This window comes from Euleptes europaea, chromosome 17 (genome assembly GCF_029931775.1).
Source record: "Euleptes europaea isolate rEulEur1 chromosome 17, rEulEur1.hap1, whole genome shotgun sequence".
NCBI lineage: Eukaryota > Metazoa > Chordata > Lepidosauria > Squamata > Sphaerodactylidae > Euleptes > Euleptes europaea.
This window is the reverse complement of record NC_079328.1, coordinates 20,510,268-20,536,096: the sequence shown is the minus strand read 5'-3', so window position 1 is coordinate 20,536,096 and position 25,829 is coordinate 20,510,268. Positions and strand designations below refer to the sequence as shown.

The following is a 25,829-nucleotide window of genomic DNA, read 5'->3' as shown; positions in this document are numbered from 1 at the left end:
GCGAAGTGGGACCTGGCAACCCTAAGCTTAGAATATTCCCCACAATCTTATGCAAGGCACTGAGCTCTGCTGGCAAATGTGTAGGGATTCCTCAGAAGACAATTTGATATTGAAAAGGTTCCCTCGATACAGAACCTGGAAATGTCTAGAGTGATTCCTTTTCTCCGAGCACTTCTATGGCCTTGTTGGGAGACATTTTTTATAAATAGGAGTACCTTTGCCTGTAATCCTAGAAGCTGCCCTTATATTGCCAGCTATTATGGCTTGATCCAGGTAGGCTGGAGCGTTGGATAATTCTCACATTACCATTCAATGTATTTTCAAGATGTGTGAGCCGGCACCTCTGTCTGAAAATGTAATACAAGAAGGAACCCTAACTCGATCATTAAGGCATGCTGTTTTCCATGGCCTAGAAGCACATGGCGTGGCTGTAAGCAGCCCGACTTCCACTGGCTTTGATGTCCCCCAACACGGAAGGTCAGGTTTCCAATTTGCAACTCCTGAGGTATGCTTGTCTTCCCCCCTCTTACGGAATAGACCAAAAAGAAGGGTACCAGAAAGGGCCTACAAAAGAAAGTGGCGGTACATAAAAATGGTTAAAGAACTTAAGGAATCCCCTTTCACAAGGTGTTACAATGGCCACTGGCCTCAGTGGCTTTAAAAGGGGATTAGGCAAATTCACAGATGGTGCGGTGGAAACTAAATGGAACCTGTATGGCCACAGGCACCAGAAGCTGGGGAAGCACCACAGAGGACGGCCGTCCCTTTCCTGGCCTGCTTGTAAACACCCAGAAGCCCCTACTTAGCTAGCCCAAGCCTGCAACAAAATTCTGGATTAAACAGACCTGTGCAGTAAAGTCGCTCTTTTGCTTTCAATATTAGGGATACAAAATCCACCTCCCCTCCCCACCCCCCGGTTTTAATGCCTTAGAGTTTTGTTGTGGGCAAGAGGCATTTAAACTTGATAATGTCACCTTTGGGTGCTTCTCTGGAGATAAACTGTAGGATTCGCAACTTGTGTCGGTTCGGGCATTTGCGTCAAAGAACAGCTCAGTTCAGACATAACGCCTGGCTTATTTTAACCATGTTTGGTTTGCAAATCCGGGATTCATCTTTAGATGAGCATACAAACGCTGGTTTGCCTCGAGAAATGCTGGTTTCATCACCTTCAGGGAACAAGCCAGGATTAGGCCACCATGATATGAACTGCAGTTAAGAAAGCAGCTTCAAACCATAGTTTGGTGGACCCTAAGTGGTCATAGTGGAGTGGCCTACACTGCAGCAGATGATAAAGCTCTTACCTCCCCATCCCAGACATTTTCTCATGCTGAAACAGTGCTGATGGGGCGGGGGGGAGTTATGCTTATTTTCTACGCATATAGCATATTCATTTATTAGGGTTGCAAGTTCCGGGTTGAGAAATACCTAGAGATTTTTGGGGCAGAGCTGAGGAGTGCAGGGTTTGGGGAGGGGAGGGACTTCAGTGCCATAGAGTCCAGTTGCCAAAGCAGCCATTTTCTCCAGGTGAATTGATCTCTATCGACTGGAGATCAGTTGTAATAACAGGAGATCTCCAGCTAGTACCTGGAGGTTGGCAACCCTATTATTTATGGAGGAGCATTCAGTGTTGTGGAACGCCCCCTCCCACACACACATACACACTGTGGCCTGAAGCGACACAGACCAGACACTGGTTGCTACCCCCATGAGGCCTCAAATGCCATACAAGTGAAAATGAAAATCAGGAGTTTTTAATTAAAACGAGCAATTAACTTAGTATTGAAATGAAACTTCTACCAGCTGAAATCTGATTTGGTTGGTGGCCTTTCTATTGACATCTTCTGGTCAGCCCCAGAAGATTAAATTAGAAACAGAATCTGAGAAATGGGACGCTACCAGCAAATTTCCACAGAAATCTGCTGAAATGGGATAGGAAATGAATGTTCTCTGCTTGGCTTCTCCCATGTCAGTGCCAGTGCTGAGTGTTAATTGAGCAGCAAAGCGAAAGGAAAGGAAATGTTCCTTGTGAAAGCCATCTCAGATCCCAAAGGAGGCAAATTCAGGCTCTCCTATTCCTAAGTACTGTAGAGAACTTAGCAAAAGACCTCAGGACTGAGGACCAAACCAAAGCACGTAATGGCTTTGTTAGTTTGTTAAAAATAGAAAGTCGGCATGGATAGATTCCGGCTGAGTGGAGCCAGTTTGGGGACATGATCGAGCATGTGACGAGCGTGAGAGTGACATACCTCAGTGACAGATGATTGCTTTTGCGAACAGAAAAGTCTTAGGTTCATTGCCAGCATCATCGGTTGAATGATTCCAGGTAGTAGGACCTGAACCCTTGGAACGTCACTGCCCGTCAGTTCAGATAAAACTGGGCTAGATTTGTTTTTTAAAAAATAAATGTCCAGAGCATTTACAGAACAAAAAATGTTCTTGTACTGAGGGTGATCTGCTTACTCTTAACTCAAGATGCAAGCTTCGTTCTTACGTTTGAAAAGATGCATGTGTATTTTCTTGATCGGCTCCCAGAACCAAGCACAGCTAGGCATCCTTCCTGCAACTACGAGATAGCCCAGATAATTTTGCCTCCATGCTCTGGATGATTTGGACTCAGGCTGCCAAATCCAGGTTTAGAGATTCCTAGAGATTTGGGGGTGGAGCCTGGGGAGGGAGGGGTTTGGGGAGGGGAGGGACCTCAGCCCGCTATAATACTATACATTCCGCCTTCCAAAACAGCCATTTTCTCCAGGGGAATAGAACTCTGCAGTCCGGAGATCAGTTGTAATTCTCGGAGATCTCCACATCCCACCTGGAGGATGACAGCCCTAGATGGGACCCTGTATTCCAGAGAATGATGTTCTTGGATTCCTCCATGCCAGTCAGGTATAATGCCAAGGCTGCATCACAAAGTCTCTTCTTTGGCCCTTTGGGATGATGTCATAGCCCATAGTGATAGAGAAATGAGAAATCAAGACTCATTGGGTCTCCCTATTCCCAATGAGCATGCAATATGGTGGTAGGGTTGCCAACCTCCAGGTACTCAGGAGCGAAGCCAATTTAAACAAAGTGCAAAATACTTTATAAGCTACCACATATAGTTCAAGACAATACATGACAAATTATACATCAAAACCCACAAAAAATTCCATACATACATATGTACAGAAGTTGTCTAACATAATTGTCTCAATTGTGAGTACAAAATCTTCTTTGTTGATGACAAATATCAGGTGAAAAGCCAGAGATCATCAATTTGCTATTTGTCTTGAACTATATGTGGTAGCTTATAAAGTATTTTGCACTTTGTTTAAATTGGCTTTGCTCCTGTACTGATTTCCAAATCCCTTGATACTTGTACAGTGGTGTCTCCTTTGTTTTCTCAACCTCCAGGTACTAGCTGGCGATCTCCTATTACAACTGATCTCCAGCTGACAGAGATCAGTTCACCTGGAGAAAATGGCCGCTTTTCCAATTGGACTCTATGGCATTGAAGTCCCCTTCCCTCCCCAAACCCCTCCCTCCTCAGGCTACGCCCCTAAAACCTCCCGCTGGTGGCGAAGAGGGACCTGGCAACCCTATATGGTGGTCTTTTTTCCAAGGCACACGGCACACTAATGTGCCCTGGAGCACAATCTGGGAATCTCTACCTTATCTGCTCAGTGGTTGTGTTTTGTTTGTTTTGGTCCTCCATTCCCCTTCTTCCATTGTGCCAAGAAACCTGCAAACCTTTTGCTGAGTCTACTTTCTATGGGCCATGTTTGGGGACCCTCTCAGGTTTGCTGGGTCTCCACGTAGCAGCGGCGACAGCAGGCCGGTTGGACAACGGTCAGATTCCTACTCTTTCCCATCATGTTTTCCAACCCAGCTCCAAAGTCGAGACCGGCTCCAGTGCTGCACTTGTTCTTAGCAAACACCAGCTGTGGCCAATGAAATATGACTTGGGCGGCAGTAATGCATGTGGGATGTCTTTGATAATAAGGAGTGAGAAGTAAAGATTTAACAGACTCCCAACGACCACCGTACTTAGAGCTTGATTTACAGCTTTCGGGTCAAGTCCAGATTTTCATGATGGGAGCGCTGTGCTGGATGAACCACAGCGTGGTCTGCATCATCGCTAAAAAATGAAAAACTAAACATTTCTCCCATTGCTTTATGAAGAGCCTAAGTGCTCTATGAATTACTAGGATGTGCTTTCTGTCCAAAAATCAGTCAGAAGAGAAACCGAGAACCCTTGCGGCTTGCGGGACACTCCTTATAAGTCAGGAATCAGTGAGAGTAGCACGTATTTTTTTAGTATCTCGATATAGTTTTGTACGTGAGAGGACGGAATATAAATTATTACAGTACCTCCCCCCACTTTGCTGGGGAAACAACGCTATTTCGGTACTGGAATGGTCTGAATTTCCTCGTCTCCCATGGAAGCCAGATGGAAGTTAAATACTTTTCCGCACTTCGCAGGAATGGGGCTGTTGCTTTTAATGGGAAGGAAGGCAATTCTGCATTGAGGCCAGATGAGAGAAATCTGGAGCTTGGAAGCACCTGACTTGCTAACATGCGGCAGTGAGTGGTAAGCGGAAAGGAAAAGCTATCTAGAAGCATCATCCGTGATCAGAGCTGAGAGCTGTCTGATTCTCATATTTTAAAGGATCACCTCAGTGGTTCCCAAAGTGGGCAGTATCACCCCCTGGTGGGCGGTGGGATTACCTAGGGGGCATTAAGAGGTAAGGGGGCAGCAGGGGGGCACTAGAGGTGGGCCCCTTCAACTGTGCTGTTCACTAATTTACAATAGATCAAGCTATGGCACCATGCTGGCAAATTTGGTGGAAACTGATTTCCCCCCAGACTTTGAGGAGCTGGTACCACGGGATCAAGTGACTTTTCTACCTTAAGGAGTTTCAAAGCAGCTTACAATCACATTCCCTCCCTCTCCCCACAACCCGCATTTTGTGAAGTAGGTGGGGTTGAGAGTTCAAAGAGAACTGTGACTGGGCCAGGGTCACCCAGCAGGCTTCATGTGGAGGATTGGGGAATCAAACCTGGTTCTCCCGATTAGAGTCCACCACTCTAAACCACTACACCACACTGGCTAGATATATATTTGAAGGACCCAACAAACTGAGATCCCAAGTCAACCTTCCATGCTTATTTCTCACTGTCACCAGGAAAGGGTGAGCCTTGGACCACAGAAGAGAGCAAGTCTTTTTGCTTTTGCTGTGGGGGTTGGCAGGAGGAGGCACCTCTATTGGAGGACTCGATGCAAATCTCTTAACCAGAAACCACAAACAAACCTGGCTTTGTCTTGGCCATTCTAACTAAAGCCCTTCCCAATGTGCCTGTTTTGAATTCCGTGACTGCCTGGAGCCCCGAGGGCAGCTTGAGAACTCCTAACTTAATGGACTGTTCCTTTTTTGTGCCATCCTTCCTCAATGGATGTTCCTTTCAGTTCAAAAATATCTAGTAACGTAGATACTAGTGTCTCCATACCAAGAACCAGTGCCCACCTATACACCATGTGATTGCTCCCAAATGTTTGGACTTCCAGCCAAATGTGTGGACTGACTCTATTGGAAAGCTATGCGTTGGAGGTGACATCAGATGATACTGAACTTTGATCTGTGGGTTTATTTATTTATGTATATAGAACCATCAGTGTGCATGTTGCTTTGGCAGAGTGAAAGAAGGGCAGGTCCCTGCCCAAGGTTATGGGCTTCAACCATTGCAGAAGAGAGGGGTAGTGGTAGGGAGAATATTCTCCATTCATAGTGTGTTGTGTGTGTTAAGTGCCGTCAAGTCGCTTCCGACTCATGGTGATCCTATGAATCAATGTCCTCCAAAATGTCCTATCTTTGACAGCCTTGCTCAGATCTTGCAAACTGAGGGCCAGGGCTTCCTTGATAGAGTCAGTCCATCTCTTGTTGGGTCTTCCTCTTTTCCTGCTGCCCTCAGCTTTTCCTAGCATGATTGTCTTTTCCAGTGACTCTTGTCTTCTCATAATGTGACCAAAGTACGACAGCCTCAGTTTAGTCATTTTAGCTTCTAGGGTCAGTTCAGGCTTGATTTGATCTATAACCCACTGATTTGTTTTTTCCGGTTTTTTTGGCAGTCCATGGTATCCGTAACACTCTCCTCCAACACCACATTTCAAAGGACATTCATATTACATGGACTTAATTTAGTTTCAGGAGGGAAGAAGACTAAGGCCATTTTTGCATGGTAATTAGCAGCGGGTTCCAGGCTGAATTGCTTCGCAGATTTTTTTGAATTTTGCACGCTGAACCGTCATTCCGGAGGTGACTGCGAAGCCGGCGCAGACCTGCTTCGCATTACAAAAGAGCCCACTTCATGCGACCTTTTGTGTTTGCTCCGCCGCTGCTGCAAAGAATAACCAGAGGGAACCATGCAAAACAACAGCGGCGCGTTAGCTATGCACATGCTAATGGCTATGCAAACGAACGAAGGAGCAGGCAAGTGGGGGGTGGGTGGAATTTCTCCTTTTGCGTCGGGACCGTGAATAGGCATTTTTAAAGTTGCATTTTAAAAAAGAGCTTTGAATGAGCATCAATATTGACCATGCATAAATGGCCTAAGAGGTGAGACCAAAGTAGGGTTGCCAGGTCTCTCTTCGCCACCGGCGGGAGATTTTTGGGGTGGAGCCTGAGGAAGGCAGGGTTTGGGGAGGGGAGGGACTTCAATGCTATAGAGTTCAATTGCCAAAGCGGCTATTTTTCTCCAGGTGATCTGATCTCTATCGGCTGGAGATCAGTTGAATTGGCAGGAGATCTACTACCTGGCAGTTGGCAACCTTAGACCAAAGACTTAGTGGTAAAGGTAGACTTTGAGGTGGGTTTTGAAAGAAATGAGGGATGTCGTGCAGGTGGTCTGGGAAGTAGCTCCAGGCATACGAAGCAGCAAGGCAGAAATGACAGAATCATCTGAGAGAGCAGGAGATGGCTTCAGATGGCTGAGGACAGTGGAACTGGAGACGTGAAGGACTTGAGTAAGGATGGTCTGTTCTCTGGACAAGGCCACCCAAGTGACTGCTTGATGCAGCACATTTTGGAGGGAGCAGAGGCTCAGCTTGCTGGTAGTCATTAGCGGTATGGAAGGTTGACTGGCATTCCAACCTGACCAGGCCCAAGACAAGGCCCATGTAGCAGAAAGGTAGGTGATAAATACCTTGAACTGGCCCTGTCGGCATCAGTATATGTGCACAGAGAGATGAGGGTGAACAAGACCATGGAGGTCTCTGAAAGTAATAGTGAGAAGAATGTGCTAGAACAGGGTTGCCAGCTCTGGGTTAGGAAATACCTGGAGATTTGGGGGGTGGAGCCTGAGGAGGGTGGTGTTTGGTGAGGGGAGGGAATTCAATAAGATAGAATGTCATAGAGTCCACCTTGCAAAGTAGCCATTTTCTCCAGGCCATTTTCTCCAAGTGTCGCTTGGAGATCAGATGTAATAATGGGAGATCTCCAGCCACCACCTGGAGTCTGGCAACCCTGTGCTAGAGACAGGAACAAAGAGAAAGCTAGTGTAAAGATTTACAGGTGAGGTATCGCGTAGAGCAAGAGAGAAGAAAGGTTTTGGCAAAATAGCACTAGATAGAGGATCAGTGTTTTTGTTCAGGAGAATGGACAAGACTCATTTTTTCCTGTGTTGTAAAAAGAGAACTGCATGAGTTGGTGACTGATTGAATGTGAAGAGTAAGACCGGAATCTAAGCCAAGGCTTCATTCCTTCACTACGGTGAAGTTGTCAGTGGATATGGAGAGCGTACAAGGAAATGAATGCTTGGGAGGAAATCTGAGAAGTTCAGTCTTGAACATGTGGAATTAGGTGATGAGACACTGAAGCAGAAATATCAGACAGGCGACTGGAAATGCAAGATTGGATAGATGGAGAAAGACTGGGGGTTGAAAGGCAGGGCTGACCGTCATCAGCGTATAATTAGGACTGAAAGCCATTAAGTCACCCAAGGTCAGTATGTAGACAGATAATAGAAGAGGACCAAAGACAGTTTTCTGAGGGATTCAAGTGGATAGATGCAAAGTGCAGGAATCGCCAGTGTGGTGTAGCGGTTAAGAGTGATGGTTTGGAGTGGTGGACTCTAATATGGAGAACCGGGTTCGATTCCCCACTCCTCCACATGAGCGGCAGATGCTAATCTGGTGAACCGGGTTGGTTTCCCCACTCCTACACATGAAGCCAGCTGGGTGACCTTGGGCTAGTCACAGCTGTCTTAGAGCTCTCTCAGCCCCATCTACCTCACAGGGTGTCTGTTGTGGGTAGGGGAAGGTGATTGTAAGCCGGTTTGGTTCTTTCTTAACTGGTAGAGACAGTCGGCATATAAAAACCAACTTTTCTTCTTCTTCCCCCTATGGAAGCATTAAAATGAGCTTGGACTAACAGGTTCTCAGATAATTTGGAGAGGGCAAGGAAGCTGCTCTCAGAAGAAAATCCAAGGGTTTCTGTTGACATTGCTAAATTTTGTGCCACCGCATTCAAAATTAGGCGAAAATTGTTGGGATGACTTGTCTTATTATCTATGTACATAGTAGTGTCCTCTTAGGATTTTATGTAGTCTCCAGTGTATTTTATACTTGGAATTTCAGGTTTTAAGATTGATGGGATTTTAGACAAATGTTGACTATTTTTCTTTTGTATATGTCTGGCTATGTGCCGTACCAATAAATGACATGACATGACAAGTGAGCAAGTGGACAAGTAAGAAGAGAGTCGGCTGAAAACAGAGGCCTAGGGTGTGTGGGTGCCTGAGCAGGTTGAGGGAGGGTCTATAGATAGCCTGAAGAGGGGAAGAGGACTTGGGCTGAGAGGCCGGATGTCGTAAGAACCAGTTATCAGAAATCGGGATGCTGGAAATCTTGCCACTACCATCTTCAGCATCTTGAATTGACTTGGTTCGAAGGTGTCGGTCAGATGTAAGCCGATTAAACGGTCTATTCGGTTTGTGCCGATCAGCTGCCAGCTCCTGCCCAGCATGTTTGCATCCGGTTTTTGCAAAACTGTGCATGTGCAAAGATGCTGCAAATCCAGTCAGCAGCCATTAGCTTCACTGCTTGAATGAACACCAAAGACTGGGCCTTTATTTATTTATTTATGACGGACTTATAAGATTTGTAAGTGATTTAATTGTCTGCTGAGCAGAGCAGTTGCTCACTTAACAAATCTAGTGTAACTTCCAGTTTACGGTAAATTCCAGTCAGTGTCAAACTTTCTTAATTACACCTTTTCTCAACAGGCTTTATGAACCCTGGGGGAGCCTTCAGGGTCTGCCCTGCCCTCCCTCCCAGTGACCTGCTTCCTGACATTGCCTGCAACTGCCATCACAGTGACCTCAGAATAGGGTTGCCAACCTCCAGGCACTAGCTGGAGATCTCCTGCTATTACAACTGATCTCCAGCTGATAGAGATCAGTTCCCCTGGAGAAAATGGGAGAAAATCCCCTGACTAGGATCGCCAGCTCCTTGTTGGGAATTACCTGGAAAATTTAGGGGTGGCGCCTGAGGAGGGCGGGTTTCGGACAGGGGAGGGACTTCAACGCCATAGAGTCCAGTGGCCAAAGCGGCCGTTTTCCCCAGGGGAATTGATCCTGTCACCTGGAGAGCAGTTGTAATAGCGGGAGATCTCCAGCCACCACCTGGCTGAAAAATGGTATCCCTGCAGGGAACTTTGGAAAAGCTGTAAGGAAAGGAGTGTTTGATGAAATATGAAACTTGACATTGGGTCTATGAAGTGGAACTGACGAAGAAATTTGAAATGGCCATCTTCCTCTTCAACTCTTTTTTTAAAATAATGTTTTATTGATTTTTAAAGTATAAATTCAACAACAATTTAACAACCATTGAAAGTGTAAATCTTAAACATAAAAAATCTCCATTAGTTGTTCTAAATATAAATTTATTAATATATGTACTGACTTCCCCACCACCTCCGTCTACTTCAAAATAAAGTATTATGTTCTATCGTTTGTAGTTTTGATCCTTATGTAATTCTAAATACCTAATTTACCATTAACTCTTCCATAAAATATCTATTCTAGTTTCTCACCCAATTACAAAAGTAGTACCTTGCGGATCAAGTTAAAGAGTAACTTTCCATTTTCCCAAAATGTAATTCTTGTTCACAATAATTCCTCCAATCCTCCCATTCTCCCAAAAATTGTTCATTGTCTTTTTGGTTTATCGTTGCAGTTAATTTCGCCATCTCCACCAGTTCCAGCATTTTTAATATCCAGTCTTTTTTCTCTGGAGTATCCGTCGATTTCCATTTAGTTGCATATAGCAATCTTGCCTTCCTCTTCAACTCTTGATCTTCCTATTTTGACATTAGCCTACTTACCTGTAATTTGTACCTGCGAATAAGAAAAAGAAGATTAATATAGACTATGCATTTGTGTGCCTAGAGTGAACCATACTGACATTGAAGTTTTGTGTCATGGCTGTAGCACACTACGATCATGGCTCTGCAATTTGATGCAGATGTTTTGTAATAGTTGTCAATACATGTTTCTTTGTGCAGCTATATGGATTGTGTAGCCTTTCTGTGTTAGTTGGTTCTTGTAGGTTATCCGGGCTGTGTGACCGTGGTCTTGGTATTTTCTTTCCTGACGTTTCGCCAGCAGCTGTGGCAGGCATCTTCAGAGGAGTAACACTGAAGGACAGTGTCTCTTGTGTTAGACTTTGCGTAACTACATTTTATACACAGAGGTGTCATTTATTGTCACCACCTGGAGGTTGGCAGCCCCTACCTCTGACCATCCCTGTGCGCTCTTGGGAATTATTCTCCCCATGGGAGGTAGAGAACCAACCAGTCAGTGGCCAAGATTGAGCCTTCCCTTCCTCCAAGGCATGCTGAACTACAGCAAATCAGCTGATGCGGCAGTGTTTCTTTAAAGAGACAAGCTTCCCCGGTATTGACCATCCTCTTTCCCCTGCCCCTAGCAACTCCAGGAGGCTTCTCTGCTCCAGGACATAATGAATTCTGTTGTTTTCATCCCTGTTTACCCTGCATCCGAAACGTGTTCCTGGAAGCAGTCTTTCATAGGGATGGCCATCTCCTAACATCAGTATGATGATCAAAGACAGGTCACTGCCTCCAAGGAGTTTACGATCCATGATAAGCAGCCAGGAGAATGCATTAGAGCAGAAGTTAATGTAGGCAGCTGTTGCGAAAACTATTATGAGTGTGTATTTTACCTGCAGACGTGTTCCTCCATAAAGACTTCTCTATTAAATGGCTGCCATGCTTGTTTGCTGTTCCTATGCCTCGAATTCCCCTCTCCCTTGAACATGTATTTGATCATGCAACCTGCTGCTTTTCTTTCAACCCTCTCCTAAAAAACTGCCTTTTCTGGGAGGCTTTTGGCCTTCATCCCAAATTTAAGAATGCTTACCTCGTAGGGTTGCTAGGTCCCTCTTCGCCACCAGTGGGAGGTTTTTGAGGCAGAGCCTAAGGAGGGCGGAGTTTGGGGAGGGGAGGGACTTCAATGCCATATAGTCCAGTTGCCAAAGGGGCTATTTTCTCCAGGTGAACTGTTCTCTATTGGCTGGAGATCAGTTGTAATAGCAGGAAATCTCCTGCCACCACCTGGAGATTGGCAACCCTATTACTGCATAACTTTTTAACTTGCCTTTGCTTGTTTTGACCTCGCTAGCCTTGGTCCTCTGGCCTCTTGTTTTCCCAATAGCTGGTTTTGGAGGGCTGTAGTAGGGTTGCCCATTTCCAGGCAGGGCCTGGAGATCTCCCAGAATTACTGCTGATCTCTAGACTACAGAGATCATTTCCCCGGGAGGAAACGTCTTCTTTCGATGGTGGATGCTGTGGCATTATACAAGAGTTGCTCACTGTGGCTGAAGGTTTGGGGACAGAGCCTGGGGAGGGCACAATTTGGGCAGAGGAGGGAGCTCAGCAGGAATAGGATTCCATACAGTCTTCCCTCCAAAGCTGCCATTTCGTCCAGGGGAACTGATCTCTGTTGCCTGGAGATCATTTGTAATTCTGGGAGATCTCAAACCACTACCTAGAGGCTGGCAGCCCCACATTACACTCTGCTGAGGTCCCTCCCCTCCCCAGATCCTGCCTTCTCCAGGCTCCGCCACCAAATCTTTAGGAATTTCCCAGCCCCAAGTTGGCAACCCAAGGCTTAAAGATTTAAGGCTTAAATTTGACTGAGGGACTTCAATGCCATAGAACCCAATTGCCAAAGCGCCCATTTTCTCCAGGTGAACTGATCTCTATTGGCTGGAGATCAGTTGTAATAGCGGGAGATCTCCAGCTCGTACCCAAAGGTTAATAAATCACCAAGCTCATGCCAAAATGCAGTTGTGAATGAACAAAAAAATAGCACTGATGACTAAATGGAAGCTATGCAAGCAATATATACATACATGTTGCAATAAATAAATGCTATCTCAAACCACAATTGTGTTGTGTGTGTGTTTTAATCAAAAACCAAAATAGGGTACACTATGTATTTATATTTATATGCCCTACTGCCCAGTGATCAGAGTCTCTCAGATCAGCAGTTGGTGATGTACCTTTTATCTGATAGAAACCACTCTGTCCCCCAACAAGTAGCTAGTTTTCTCCTGTCTGCACAAAGGATTCCCGAGCAGTTTGTTCATATTTCTAAGTAATGTCATTTTAATGTAACCTGGGGGGTTACCGCACTTGTATTCCCACCGATGTATTAAGAGTTTGAAAACGTTATAAAAAATACTGATCACACTTTGTTTGGCCCCTTTAGTTGTGAAGACGTCTTCCAACCATTTATAAGCCATGGTATCCAAAAACCCTTTTAAAGCGGTGTTTTTTATAACATTTTCAAACTCTTAATACATCGCTGGGAATACAAAGTGCGGTAACCCCCTTTTTTTAACCATTTTCGCAACTCTGTTTATTGTATGCTGATGTAAATGCCTAATAAAGGTAATGATGATGATGATATTTATATGCTCTTCAAGAATCATAACTGACGATTCTTGAAGAGCATATAAATATAAATAATGAACCCTATTTTGGGTTTTTGATAAAAAAATACACAACACAATTGTGGTTTGAGATACCATTTATTTATTGTTACATGTATGTATGTATTGCTTGCGTAGCTTCCATTTAGTCATCAGTACCTGTAGGTTGGCAACCTTGCACAAAGCCCATCTGTCCTGGTCAAAGATCTGTTAAGGCATAGCACACTGTGAATCCAAAGGGTCTGGAAAGAGAATCCAGACTTCACCAGAAGTATGGCTGCACATCTATTATTTGTGTTACGTATTCTAGAGCAGCCATCATTTGGGGTTGAAGTCAATTTCAAATTTCCCTACAAGTACAATTGAGGACTGCTAAGGGGTGTAACCTTTTGCTCCATTGTTACTTTTGGATAAATGTCAGATCTTTTGTAAGGGTAAGCCAAGACTGTCTGTTGACATTTGGGGATGGCTTTTGCCCACAGCTGCCTTCTGAACTGCTAGCTTTCCCAGCTGGCATTGATTGAAGTCTCTGCTGAAATTGGCAGTATGTGAACCATTGCTGTCAGTATGTCAGCGCATACTTGGCACCACATGGATCGTGGCAGAGCTCCGGCCATTTTCTCAATAAAGCTCCGTTCCATTCTTGCTAAGATACTTGGCAAATCATGGATGATTTAAGGCTTAGATTTTATAGAAATAATTCCTTCCACAACGGTTGTCCAGTTATCCCTTGCCCAGTACCTCACATGCAAATAGGGTTGCCAACCTCCAGGTGGTGGCTGGAGATCTCCTGCTATTACAACTGATCACCAGCCGACAGAGATCAGTTCACCTGGAGAAAATGGCTGCTTTGGCAATTGGACTCTATGGCATTGACGTCCCTCCCCTCCCCAAACCACGCCCTCCTCAGGTTCCACCCCCAAAACCTCCCGCCAGTGGCCAAGAGGGACCTGGCAACCCTACATGCAAAAGAACTATGGGCGATGCAGTTGAGGCTGTTGGAAATCCAGGTATCCTAGGGCTTCTGGTAGCTGGTGAAGTTGAGGTGTGCTGTGGAAACAAAGCATTAGAGATCGGAGTGTTTACAGGGCAAAAATCTCTACAGCTTATATCTGGATTATGTATTTAGCAACTCCTGGAACTTAATTTTATAAGGGTTGTGATTAATGGTGGTGTTTTATAAGGGTTGGATGAATGGTTTGGCTGGAGTGGAACTGAATGTAGGGCTATAGGCTGGCCAGCTCTGAGTTCTGTTACTGAGCTGTAATTTAAAGGAGGAGGGGGGCTTTGCTGAACGGCATTTGTTTAGAGCTCTGCTTTTTGTACATGTAACAGCCAGCGTGTCTGGGTCTTAAAAAGAAAATCCACCTCTCATGAGACTTCTCGTTGCCTGACACTTTTTTCCACTCAAATAAATACAGGATAAAAGGAAGGGCACCTGAAAACCATGTCCTGGCAGTTACTTTTTTCCCCCATACAGTGCGATTTGTTTAAAGGAAATATAATTTAAACGATAATCACTGGGATGTCATGTAGGAGTGTGCAACTCAGGGTGAAGACAGACGTAACTTTTTGAAGAGAGGTGGTGGCCATTTTGACAATACTTCTGTTCCTGTGTAAATAGATGCACCTTTGTCTCTCACAGAACAAATCATGGCCAAAAAAATATCCAGTACTACAGGATGGCTTGAAGAGGGGAGTGGACATGTTCATGGAGGAGAGGGGTATTCATGGCTACTAGTTAAAATGGATACTAGTCATGATGCATACGTATTCTCTCCAGGATCAGAGGAGCATGCTGAATATATTAGGTGCTGTGGAACGCAGGCAGGATGGTGTTGCTGCAGTTGTCTTGTTTGGGGGCTTCCTAGAGGCAACTGGTTGGCCTCTGTGTGAACGGACTGCTGGACTTGATGGGCCTTGGTCTGATCCAGCAGGGCTTTTCTTATGTTCTTATGACGTCAGAGTGGTCCAGTGAAGTTATTCTGTAGGGTAAGAGGCCTATTTCAATGTGACCACAAGCCTGAACAAACTGAACTTAGGGTGGCTCATTGTGACCTTTTCTGGCTAGGCATGTTGTGAATAAAGTTGCTCCAACCTGCATTCCACATTAGCTTTAGATCCTATGCAGGAGTTGTCTGTGACTTCTGTTTAGGGTTGTCAGGTACCTCTTTGCCACCGGTGGGAGATTTTTAGGGCCATCTTTTGGGTTGAGAGATACCTGGAGATTTTTGGGGCTGAGCCTGAGGAGGGTGGGGTTTGGGGAGGGCAGGGACTTCAATGCCATAGAGTCCAACTGCCAAAGCAGCTATTTTCTCCAGGTGAACTGATCTCTATCGGCTGGTAATCAGTTGTAATAGCAGGAGAGCAACAGCTAGTACCTGGAGGTTGGCAACCCTACCTCTGTTGGTTGTAGTTCCTCAGATGAATTTCAGTTGACTTTCCTTATGAAGTGGACAATGTCCTTGGAATTCTCCAGCCAGCTTCACATGTGCTCAAACTAGTTTAGCAGAGCTGACCATATGAGAAGGAGATTTTCCTTCCTCTCCTCTAAAAGGAGGCAATTGTGAGACCTCTTGGAAACCATCCTTGGATCTTCTGGACCTGAATAATTATTGGCCAGTCTCCAGCCTGTCTTTCTGGGCCACATAGTGGGAGCACAGCTCTAGGGAATTCTTGATAGAACTGATTAGCAAAATCCTGATCACTCTGGCTTTAGGATTGTTGTTGATCGGGTTGTCCTGGTGGATGAGTTACAATGTGGGAGTAAGTTGTAGTTGCTTCACTTGGACTTTCAATGGCTTTCAGTTCCATCAAATGTGATATTCTTCTGATTTATATATTTTAAATACTTATATCCTGCCTTTTTGTCACCTAGTCATCTAACAATTACATACAATGCAACATTTAACAGGGAAGAAACACTTTTTTTAAAGCCAAGGAATCAAATCCAAATAAAAACAAAGGCATAAAATCTTCAAAGTTTCCCCTGGGGGGGTATCTTCAAAATTTTCTAGAAGGTGTGTGTGTGTGTGCGTGCCATCAAGTACCAGCTGACTTATGGTAACTCTGTAGGGTTTTCAAGGCAAGAGACATTCAGAGGTGGTTTGTCATTGCCTGCCTCTGGGTGGGCTGAGAGAGTTCTGAGAGAACTGTGACTAGCCCAAGATCACCCAGCAGACTTCATGTGGAGGAATGGGGAATCGAGCTGAGTTCTGCAGATTAGAGTTCACCGCTCTTAACCACTACATCGCGCTGGCTCTGTAGATATTCAGTAGAGATGGTCAAGTGCAACACAACTCCAGAAGGGGGGAATTCCATAATTTAAGGATGGATGCCAAGAAAGACTTTTCACAAGTCTCCATCAAATTAATATTGAAAAGAGTAGGATTCCCACAGCAGTCCCCTCCCAAAGATCATCTCAGTTCATATGGGTAGAAGCTGTCCCTCAGGTATTTTGAACCCCAGCCATTTAAGACCATCAAGGTCAAAACCAGCATGTTGTAACTGGTCTCTGAAAACAAACCATATGCACATTCCAGCGGCATGTATTTAATGTTCACACCCATTGTATTTTGAACCAGCTGAAGTTCCCAGAAGCATCTTCAAAGCCAGTCCCATGCAGAGAGGGTTAGAATAATCCAAGCTAAGTTTTTTTCAGGAACAGCCACAACTGGAGGTGAATTGAAGGCACTGCATTATGTTGATTCCTTTACTACCTGCAAGGAAGATACCAGAAAGTGGTACTAGGTATTTTGGTGTGGCAGGATTTGCCTTATGGGATTCCACACAGTTCTTTCCCTCTGACCAAATTCATACTGCCTGTTTTCCAGGTCTCTTGGTTCTCATTCAGATTGGCCAGACAAGGTTCACAACCTCTTTGTCAGGATGCTAGGGCTCAGCCTGGGGATGCAAGGGACCAGGTCAAAGCAAGAGTTGGTTTTGTTTTGTGAGTAGTCAGCTGACAATCTGAGGGTCAGAGGCAGGAAATTAAGTCGCAGGCAAGATCAGGGAAGGGCTCTCTTAAACTCAATCTCTTTGCGGCAGACTCAGGAGCCCCATGGCACAGAGTGGTAAGCTGCAGTACTGCAGTCAAAAGCTCTGCTCACGACCTGAGTTTGATCCCAGCGGAAGTCGGTTTCAGGTAGCCGGCTCGAGGTTGACTCAGCCTTCCATCCTTCCGAAGTTGGTAAAATGAGTACCCAGCATGCTGGGGGTAACGGGAAGATGACTGAGGAAGGCACTGGCAAACCACCCCGTAAACAAAGTCTGCCTAGGAAACGTCGGGATGTGACGTCACCCCATGGGTCAGTAATGACCTGGTGCTTGCACAGGGGACTACCTTTACCTTAAGGTCAGAGAAGGGCTCTCTTAAGCTCAATCTCTTTGCAGCAGACTGAAGAGATGGGTTGCAAACCAGGGCTTTATAGTGCTTGAGGTATCCTGATTGGTCCCAGGTGTCATGTGCTGAAATCCAATCAGGTGATGCCTGAGGGTGAAGTGGAGATTACAGCCCAGGAGGTGCTGTTGTGTTGCACAGGCTCCAGATCCTCCATGCCCTCTGTTCTGCAGCAGATCACACGGCCCATGTCATAAGGTGGTAGAGCCCAGAAGACCTGATTTCCATCCCGCTGTTCACTGTTCCCACGGTGCCAGTGGTATCAGACTATCCCGACAGCTGGAGCAGTCAATGAACACATGAACACAAGCTGCCTTATACTGAATCAGACCCCTTGGTCCATCAAAGTCAGTATTGTCTACTCAGCCCGCAGCGGCTCACCAGGGTCTCAGGTAGAGGTCTAGTAGTCACATCACCTACTTGCCTAGTCCCTTTAACTGGAGATGCCGGGGATTGAACCTGGGACCTTCTGCATGCCAAGCAGATGCTCTGCCACAGCCCCTCCCTCTTGATTCTTCAGGATTAGCACTCATTGTTTGTAGCCAAGATGTCATAGCTAAAGGGAGGCTTTGAGGACATCGGGGGGCATATTTCAATGCCACAAAATTATGTAGTTAACACAGTTTTGGGGGTTTCCCCCCTATGTAATAGCATTTGTGCAATTTGGCCAGGATATGACCAATTCCTATTCACCAGTTGAGCTTTTCTTCCAGCCAGGTGGCGTTAAACAAGAGCTTTGCCTTTGTGAACACCACGGAAGCTTGAGATAGGGTAAGAAACTGTGATCTTTGAAAACGATAATACATACAAGGCTCCATTTTATTTGGCTTCTGTGGCTCTCTGATGTTAGCTTTTATACTTCTCTGTACAACACTGATGCAAATGTGAGGTTCCCAAGTTTGTAGAGGAAGTCGGAAGTAAAGATTATGCATTTATTTATTTATTAAGATTGTTTTTGCCACATCTCCAGAGCCCTGTTTGAGGCAGCTTACAATTAAAATAATAAATTATGAATAGTTAAAAAGAAAGAAAGAAACAAGCCATTAAAATGAGCCCAGGGACATAAAAACAGGATTCATTTGTTGCTTAAGGTACTTGGTAAATCATGAATGATTTTAGGCTTGCGTTTGATAGGAATCATTCTATAGCTTCTTTAGAAATGATGCGGTTCAGTCTGAAATGGGACCTGGGCCCAGATTGTTAAAGCTGAGGAACAGAAGGATCATAGCTGAGGAACAGGAGGATCATAGCTATCTTTCTCTTAAAGGCCCGGCTAGTTGTGCTCAAATAAATGTTTTGCTAGGGGATAAGTCCCGAGGCAGGAGGCTCCAGCAGGGAGGAAGGGTAGAAATGGCATCACCAAAACACCTTGGCATCATTTCTGGCCTAAAAACCTGAAGTGATGTTATTACATCCCAGTGATGCTCTAGGAAGCCCATGGATCTCTATGGTTTGACTGTAGAGATCCGGGGGGAGGGGAGGTGCATCTGATTTATTGGCTGGAAAGGATATCAAGGCATAATGCAGTGCCATTTTCTGTTCCCTGTTTCTCCCTGCAGCTCATTCAAGCAGCAGTGGGGACCAGGAAGGATTGGCAGGGGTTGATCCTTCCAATCCCCACTGACCAGAAGGTCGGACCAGAACCAACAGGTTGACATTAAATCAAAAGAGTTTCCGTCTACACATTAGGAAGAATTTTCTAACAGAGAGGTTCCTCAATGGAACAGGCTTCCTTGGGAGGTGGTAAGCTCTCCTTCCCTGGAGGTTTTTAAGCAGATGCTAGATGGCCATCTGTTAGCAAGCTAATTCTATGACCTTAGGCAGATCATGAGAGAGCATCTTGGCCATCTTCTGGACATGGAGTAGGGGGTCACTGGAGGTGTGTGGGGAGAAGGTAGTTGTGAATATCCTGCATTGTGCAGGGGGTTGGACTAGATGACACTGGTGATCCCTTCCAACACTATGATTCTATGGAGTCCTCCTGCTAGACGCTGGTGACATCCCTACAATGTGTGCTCGTTTTTCTTGTGGAGTTCAAGAATCTTGACTACACCTTCCCATGCTTGGAAAAGGATCTGTTCCATCCCCCACCCCCCTATCCAAGGAGACTGAAGAATGATAGTGAACCTTAAAAAATTCCAAATGTTCCAATGCACAGCAGTCACATTCCTGGAGCCAGCTCAGACCTGCTGCTTTCCGGCAGGTTTTCACATTTACTCTGAAATATAGTGAGACCTCCAGAGCAGGCAGATGGAGATGTATTTGTTTCCCATTCCCTGATTCAGATGTCTTGGATCCTCTTGTCTTGGATGGAATGGAGCTGGCATTTGCAGAGCAGGTGAAGAGCTTCGGGGTGCTCATGGATCCATCCTTGCTGTTTGAAAAGCAGGTTGGTGTCGTGGCCGAGGGCGCCTTCTCTCAACTGCATTTGGTTTGCCACCTCTCTCTATCCTTAGTCTTAGCTGATTGGGCCTTGCTGCTTTTGTTACCTCACGCTGTAGGTTGGGCTTAGACTTACCAGGTCCCTCCTCTGCTCTGGCGGGAGGTTTTTTTGGGTGGTGGTGAGGGATGATCGTGTGCGCGCGCCAACGCGATCACATCACTTCCAGTTTACACCCGGAAGCACCGCATCGCAAGGGGCCGTTTACCACTCAAACTCCCCGTTTGAGTGGTAAAAGGCCCCTTGCGATGCGGCCAGAAAGTGGGCTGAACAAGAGTATTACATACATTCAGACTCACACATTGAAGGAAAGAATTTAAAGGTGGTGGACTGAGAGAGTTTTCAGAGAATCGTGGCTGTAATCTTCCCAGGCAGTTAAAGGCAAAGGGGAACCAGCCCCTACACCTGTTTGGTAGATTCAAACCACAGCTTTCAAGAGGAACTGGGAGACGTTTTCCTTTCCTCTTTAACAGTCATCTGTTGGGTGTGACCTGATTGATGGCTGCAGGTCATAAAAGCCTCCAGGAAAAATACCAGTCGAATTTGTAGTCTCTTACTACAAAAAAACACACAAAAAAAAAACACCCAGTCTTTCCAATCTCTTGTTTTATTTAATTCTGTTTCCATATGATATATAGACCATGTATAATTTGCAAATGGAATATCAATAACTGCTTCTGTGGAATATTAAATCAAGTTTTGCAGCGTTTTAACCCTTTCTTTAGCTTGTATGAATAAAGTTTGTTATTTGAGCCACTTGTTCCAGCAGGGAAACAAGCAGGCATCCTTGGTGAGAGGATGTAGGCTGATATCCGCAGTGAAACTATTGGGCCATTGTTGGAAAGATTCCCAGGGAGATCTAATAAAATCAAAATAGGATATCTCCTGTCGGATAAAAACCATCAAACAACACGAAGGGGTTGCCAGGTTTTGTGCCCAGGTCTATAACCTAAAAAACAAAAACAAAGAAGTGTTCTTAAATTAAAGAGTGGTACAGATTTTAAGTTCTTGGGGTGATTTTATTTTTAGTATTCAGTATGGAGTGTTAATATGTTAAACACACTATGTTTATCTGTATTCACGGTTGATGTGTACCATTATTAGTTTTAATTGTTCCCATTTTTTGTATTTTTGCTGTATTTGCTGGTCATGGACCGTAATAAATACTTTTGACTTTGAGGCTGATATCACTTTGGCAGATGGGGCTGGGGAGAACAATTGTGCTCCTACAACCCTTGCCAATTAAAAAGGTTATAAAGTTTCTTTGCCAGGCTGCCAGGAGGTGGCCTTGACTTGCCACAGCTGATGGTCTGCTCACAAGCCAAGCTTGGTCTCTCTTCTCAAAGACCAAGAGAACTGGAGAAAGGAGCAAGTTCTCCCTGCAGGTTCCTTAAGAGAATTTTGATGCAAAAACACACACAAAAAAAAAACGGGTGGTGATATGTATGGACATTTCTTAGGCCACATTTCACTAGTACAGTATGGGGTCAGAGTGGCTGAACATATGAACATATGAATCTGTCTTCTGATTCAGACTATTGGTCCATCAAGGTCACTATTGTCTACTCTGACTGGCAGTGGCTCTCCAGAATCTCAGGCTGAGGTCTTTCACATCACCTACTGCCTGATCTTTTTAATTGGAGGTGTCAGGCATTGAACTTGGGACCTTCTGCATGTCGAGGCACATGCCGCAGCCCCTCCCCTGGCTCCTGGTTCAAATTCTTCCAGGGACACAAACATCTGGGAGACACACTCGACTGGTTATTCAAGCGCAAGAAAGCAGGCCTGGGGCGTTAATCAGTTGACTGCCTGCATTGTCGAATATTTTGTGATGTCAGGAAGAATGCTGTTGTGTAAATGGGAGCCCACCTTTTTGTTGTTGTTGTTGTATCATGATGTTGCCTGACGGCAGGGGCAGGAGCAATTCTCTCTTGCTTCATAGACCTGGCAAGAGTCAAGGAGACAGATGTTCACACCCGGCGTTTCAGTAGCAGGCTTCCTCCCTGCCCTGCAGCTCTGAAGAATTTCTGCCCTCTTGCCTCACGATTCACTTTTCTAGAGACTCACTGAAGGCATCTCTGACAGGAACACAGTTGAGTAGAACGTGGGTGTGCAGAAGACATCGTCATGGTGGCACAGATCAGCTTGGAGTCAGGATTTATGACCTATTCCTTGACATCATAGAGCCAGGGTGGTGTAGTGGTTAAGAGTGGTGGTTTGGAGCAGTGGACTCTGATCTGGAAACCCGGGTTTGATTCCCCACTCCTCCACGTGAGCCTGGTGAACTGGATTTGTTTTCCCACTCCTACACATGAAGCCAGCTGGGTGACCTTGGGCTAGTCACATTCTCAGCCTCACCTACCTCACAGGATGTCTGTTGTGGGGAGGGGAAGGGAAGGTGTTTGTAAGCTGGTTTGATTCTTCCTTAAGGGGTAGAGAAAGTCAGCATATAAAAGCCAACTCTTCTTTTTCCTCTTCCTCTTCTTCCTCTTCTTTTTCTTCTTCTTGTTCTCTATAGCGAGACTAGGGCCCTGTGGGATTTGACATACTTGTAAGTCCAAGATGTTCCACCAGGCCTACGGTTGAGGGCAGCAACGGTGTGTTATCATAGCTGGCCTCCCTCGCCGCTGCCCCGGTCCTTTCTATTCCATCTTATTGAACTCAAGGGGGTGTGTCTTGATTGCTGTCCCCTGGCTTGTTATGGACCGGTGTGCAAATAATAGGTGCAAATTGGTTATTGATAAATTTCAATCTTATGTTGGAGGTTTTTTTTTTTTAATCTGAATTTTATTGGATTTTATGTGTTATGTGCTGTATTTTAACGGCTGTGAGCCAATCTGAGCCTGGCCTTGGTCAGGACAGAGAGCAGGCTAAAAATTTAATCAGTCAATAAATAAACCCAAAGCTGGAACACTCCTAAGAGACAGCTGTCCATCTTCTGCTTGAAGACCTCCCCAAGGGCTCTCCCTGGCTGGAGGCTGGACAGCCATCGGTCAAGAACGTTCAAGCTTTGGATTTCCTGCATGGGGTTGGACCAGATGGCCTGTGACACCCTTTCCAGCTGTAGGACAGAGAGAGAGGCATGTAAACGTAATAACAATTATGGACATATAAATGTAAAACATTGCAGAAAAGACATCGTAATTGATATATGTGGAAGAATAGTAGGTCTATTTTTTTCCTCTTTAACATGAAGTAGTCTTGGGTAAGGAGACTCATGCAATATTCTTTTGCACCTATAGCTGGCTAATCCAGAAACAGATTCTAATAATTTTTTAAAAGCATGGATGGATACGGGGTTAGTCTCTGTAGACTTGCTCAACTCTCCACATAACAGCAAAGACATTAAGGTTTTTTTTATTATTAAAAAATTAATTTTCCACAGGGAGGGTAAGTATTTCAAGCATTCAGCTGCGTTACTCTGCGGACTGGTTATGAAAGCGCCATTGGCTGCAAGTCAAGCAAAGCCAAAGGCCAGTGGTACTACTTATGAGTAAACAGTTTAATCATCCCAGGCATTGTTTGTTTGCTCAAATTGAGCAAGACAGCATCCAGCTGCGGCCCAAACACTGATACTTTAGCTTATAAATAAATGGGTGGACTACTGAGAAAATCGTGTGCGCAAGTGGAATTTTACGATAGGCTGCTAGTGTCCAAAGCTTTTAATCAAATTTTGCAAAAATGCACACAACTGTTCCTCATCTAGCCAGGGTTTCGCATGCAGAAGCTTGTTCCCACATGCCTCTGGCCCCTCGCTTGATGAGGTTTTTTATGTGCAGGTATTTATTTGCATGGAGGAATGCTCTATCGTGGGAGACCCTCATCCGCATTATGAAGCTGTACAGCCTCCATTTGTACAAGCTCAGTGAGAGCGAGAGCTGCCTTTAACATAAATTGTCTCTATTTGAGAAACTGGTACGGTTGAGCGGTTTCCAAAGTTTGAGCCTAAATTTCTTCGTCTTTGAATATTTTGGTACTACGGTTTGCAACATCTTTAGTTCTTAACACAGTTATTTATGACTGTGACGTTGTTTGGGAAAAATCTGTTCCTCTACTTAATTTTTGTTAAAGAAACGTGTGGAAAAAAACAATTCTTTATTTTATAGAAAACATTTTAAAATCGCCTTTCCACCCAACAGGGTCCACCGGGCAGCGAACTTCATGAAACACGTGATCATGAGTTAGTGAAAGTCAGCGAGGATACATCGAACAATACAAAAAACTCCTGTTTACTATTAAGTTATTTAAGTTATTAAAACATTTATGCCCCACCTTTCCTCATGGTTCAAGGCAGGCCTCACCTGCTGGTAGAAGGCAATGTTTGAGGAGGCAGACAAATCCACATGGAGAGGGAATTCTATAGTTTTGGTGCCACGACTGGGAAGGCCCCTTCTCAGGTTGTCGCTAGGGTTGCCAGGTCCCTCTTTGCCACCAGCGGGAGGTTTTTGGGGCAGAGCCCGAGGAGGGCATGGTTTGGGGAGGGGAGGGACTTCAATGCCATCGAGTCCAACTGCCAAAGCGGCCATTGTCTCCAGATGAACTGATGGAGATGGTGAACTGATCAGCTGGAGATCAGTTGTAATAGCAGGAGATCTCCAGCTAGTACCTGGAGGCTGGTAACCCTAGCTACCACCCACCTAGCCTTAGAAAGCAAGGACACCCAAATAAGGGTTGGCAGCCTCCAAGTGGGACCTAGAGATCTCCCAGAATTACAACTGAACTGCAGATGACAGAGATCTGTCTCCCTGGAGAAAATGACTGCTTTGAAAGGCAGACTCTATGGCATTATACCCTGCTGAGGTCTCTCCCTTCCCCAAACCCTGCCCTCCTCAGACTCTACCACAAAATCTCCAGGAATTTCCCAATTTGGAGTGGCAACCCTACTCAGGCATGGCCCCAATCAGTCCTCCCTCAAAGACCAAAATAGGCCTAGAAAGCCCCACCCCCTGCATTGTATCACAGAAACCAAGCTGGGAATACTGTGGTTCCCTAGCAACAGTCTCTTGAGGGAATCTGTTACTTAAAGCTACAGGGTGCTCCTTTTATCATTTTGGGGTTTTAAAATCCCCAATGTATTTTTTTTTAGATTTCAGATTTTTATGCAAACCTGGGGTGTTGTTCAGGATTGTAGAAAGATGTGTCTTGCTCATTCACAGCTCCCATCACTGGATTTAACTATCCTCAGATTTGGCCGACTTCGACAAATGTTAACTGAATGGTAGCAAAACTGGCCTTATCTATGGATAGCATTCTGTATTGAGAAGTAAGCTCCCAATGGAGACTCAAGGGAATCTCCAATCTTCAGTGGCAGTTTTCAAGTAGCAGCTAGAAAAACACTTGTCAGGGATACTTTAGGCTGATCCTGCATTGAGCAAGGGGTGGGACTAGATGGGCTGTATGGCCCCTTCCAGCTCTATGATTTTATGGAGCCATTTTACTTCCCTCTGGAGCCTATTGCATAACTTGCAATGCTTTTAATAGAAGTCAGCTGCATCCATTGTGGAATCTTGCACCTGATAGCTAAGGGAATCTTCAGTGGGGGAGTCTTCGGTGGGGGAGTCTTTGGTGGGGGACAGCCATGCCTACAATTGGATGTTCTGCAAATCAGAAGAAACCCATAGGCTTTGCAGAAAAATAGTAATTGGGAGAAAACAACCTCCCACTGCCCAAACCTTAAGAGCAGTGTGTCTGCCTGCACAGGTATCATGACTAAAGAAAATCACCTAGAGTTCGTTTTGAGTTAGTGTAACACATGTTGTACCAACACAAAGTCACACTGGACAACGTTGCAGCTGCAACCACCTCTGCCTGTCTTCCAGATCCTAGCCCTGCACTCTAACCACCACACTACACTAGCTCTTGTGTCCAGTTTCATCCAGTTCTCCCAGCATTTACAACTGAGACTCGCTCCAGTGGCCATGGTTGAGGGAGAGGCAAAATCAGCCTCCGTCTAGTTGCTTAGGGCTATGTAATGTTGGAAGTCCAGTATCCTGTCCTTGCTC

The 25,829-nt window shown here is 45.2% G+C and overlaps 1 protein-coding gene across 4 annotated transcripts in view; it reads left to right on the top strand.

Annotated features, from left to right (window-relative positions):
• Positions 1 to 25,829, top strand: part of NTF3 (neurotrophin 3) — a 104,914-nt gene that overhangs the window by 53,047 nt on the left and 26,038 nt on the right. For 2 of the 4 annotated variants that reach the window (XM_056862475.1, XM_056862476.1), the window contains exon 2: positions 18,101 to 18,158. The exons of 1 other annotated variant lie outside the window; for it this stretch is intronic. Coding sequence is in view for 1 of the 3 variants with exons in the window: in XM_056862473.1 (XP_056718451.1) it covers positions 19,702 to 19,725 (24 nt within the window). In the remaining 2 variants the exon portion in view is untranslated. Of the gene's footprint in view, positions 1 to 18,100; positions 18,159 to 19,671; positions 19,726 to 25,829 lie in introns of those variants that run through there. One more of the 4 variants, XM_056862473.1, reaches the window with a different exon arrangement.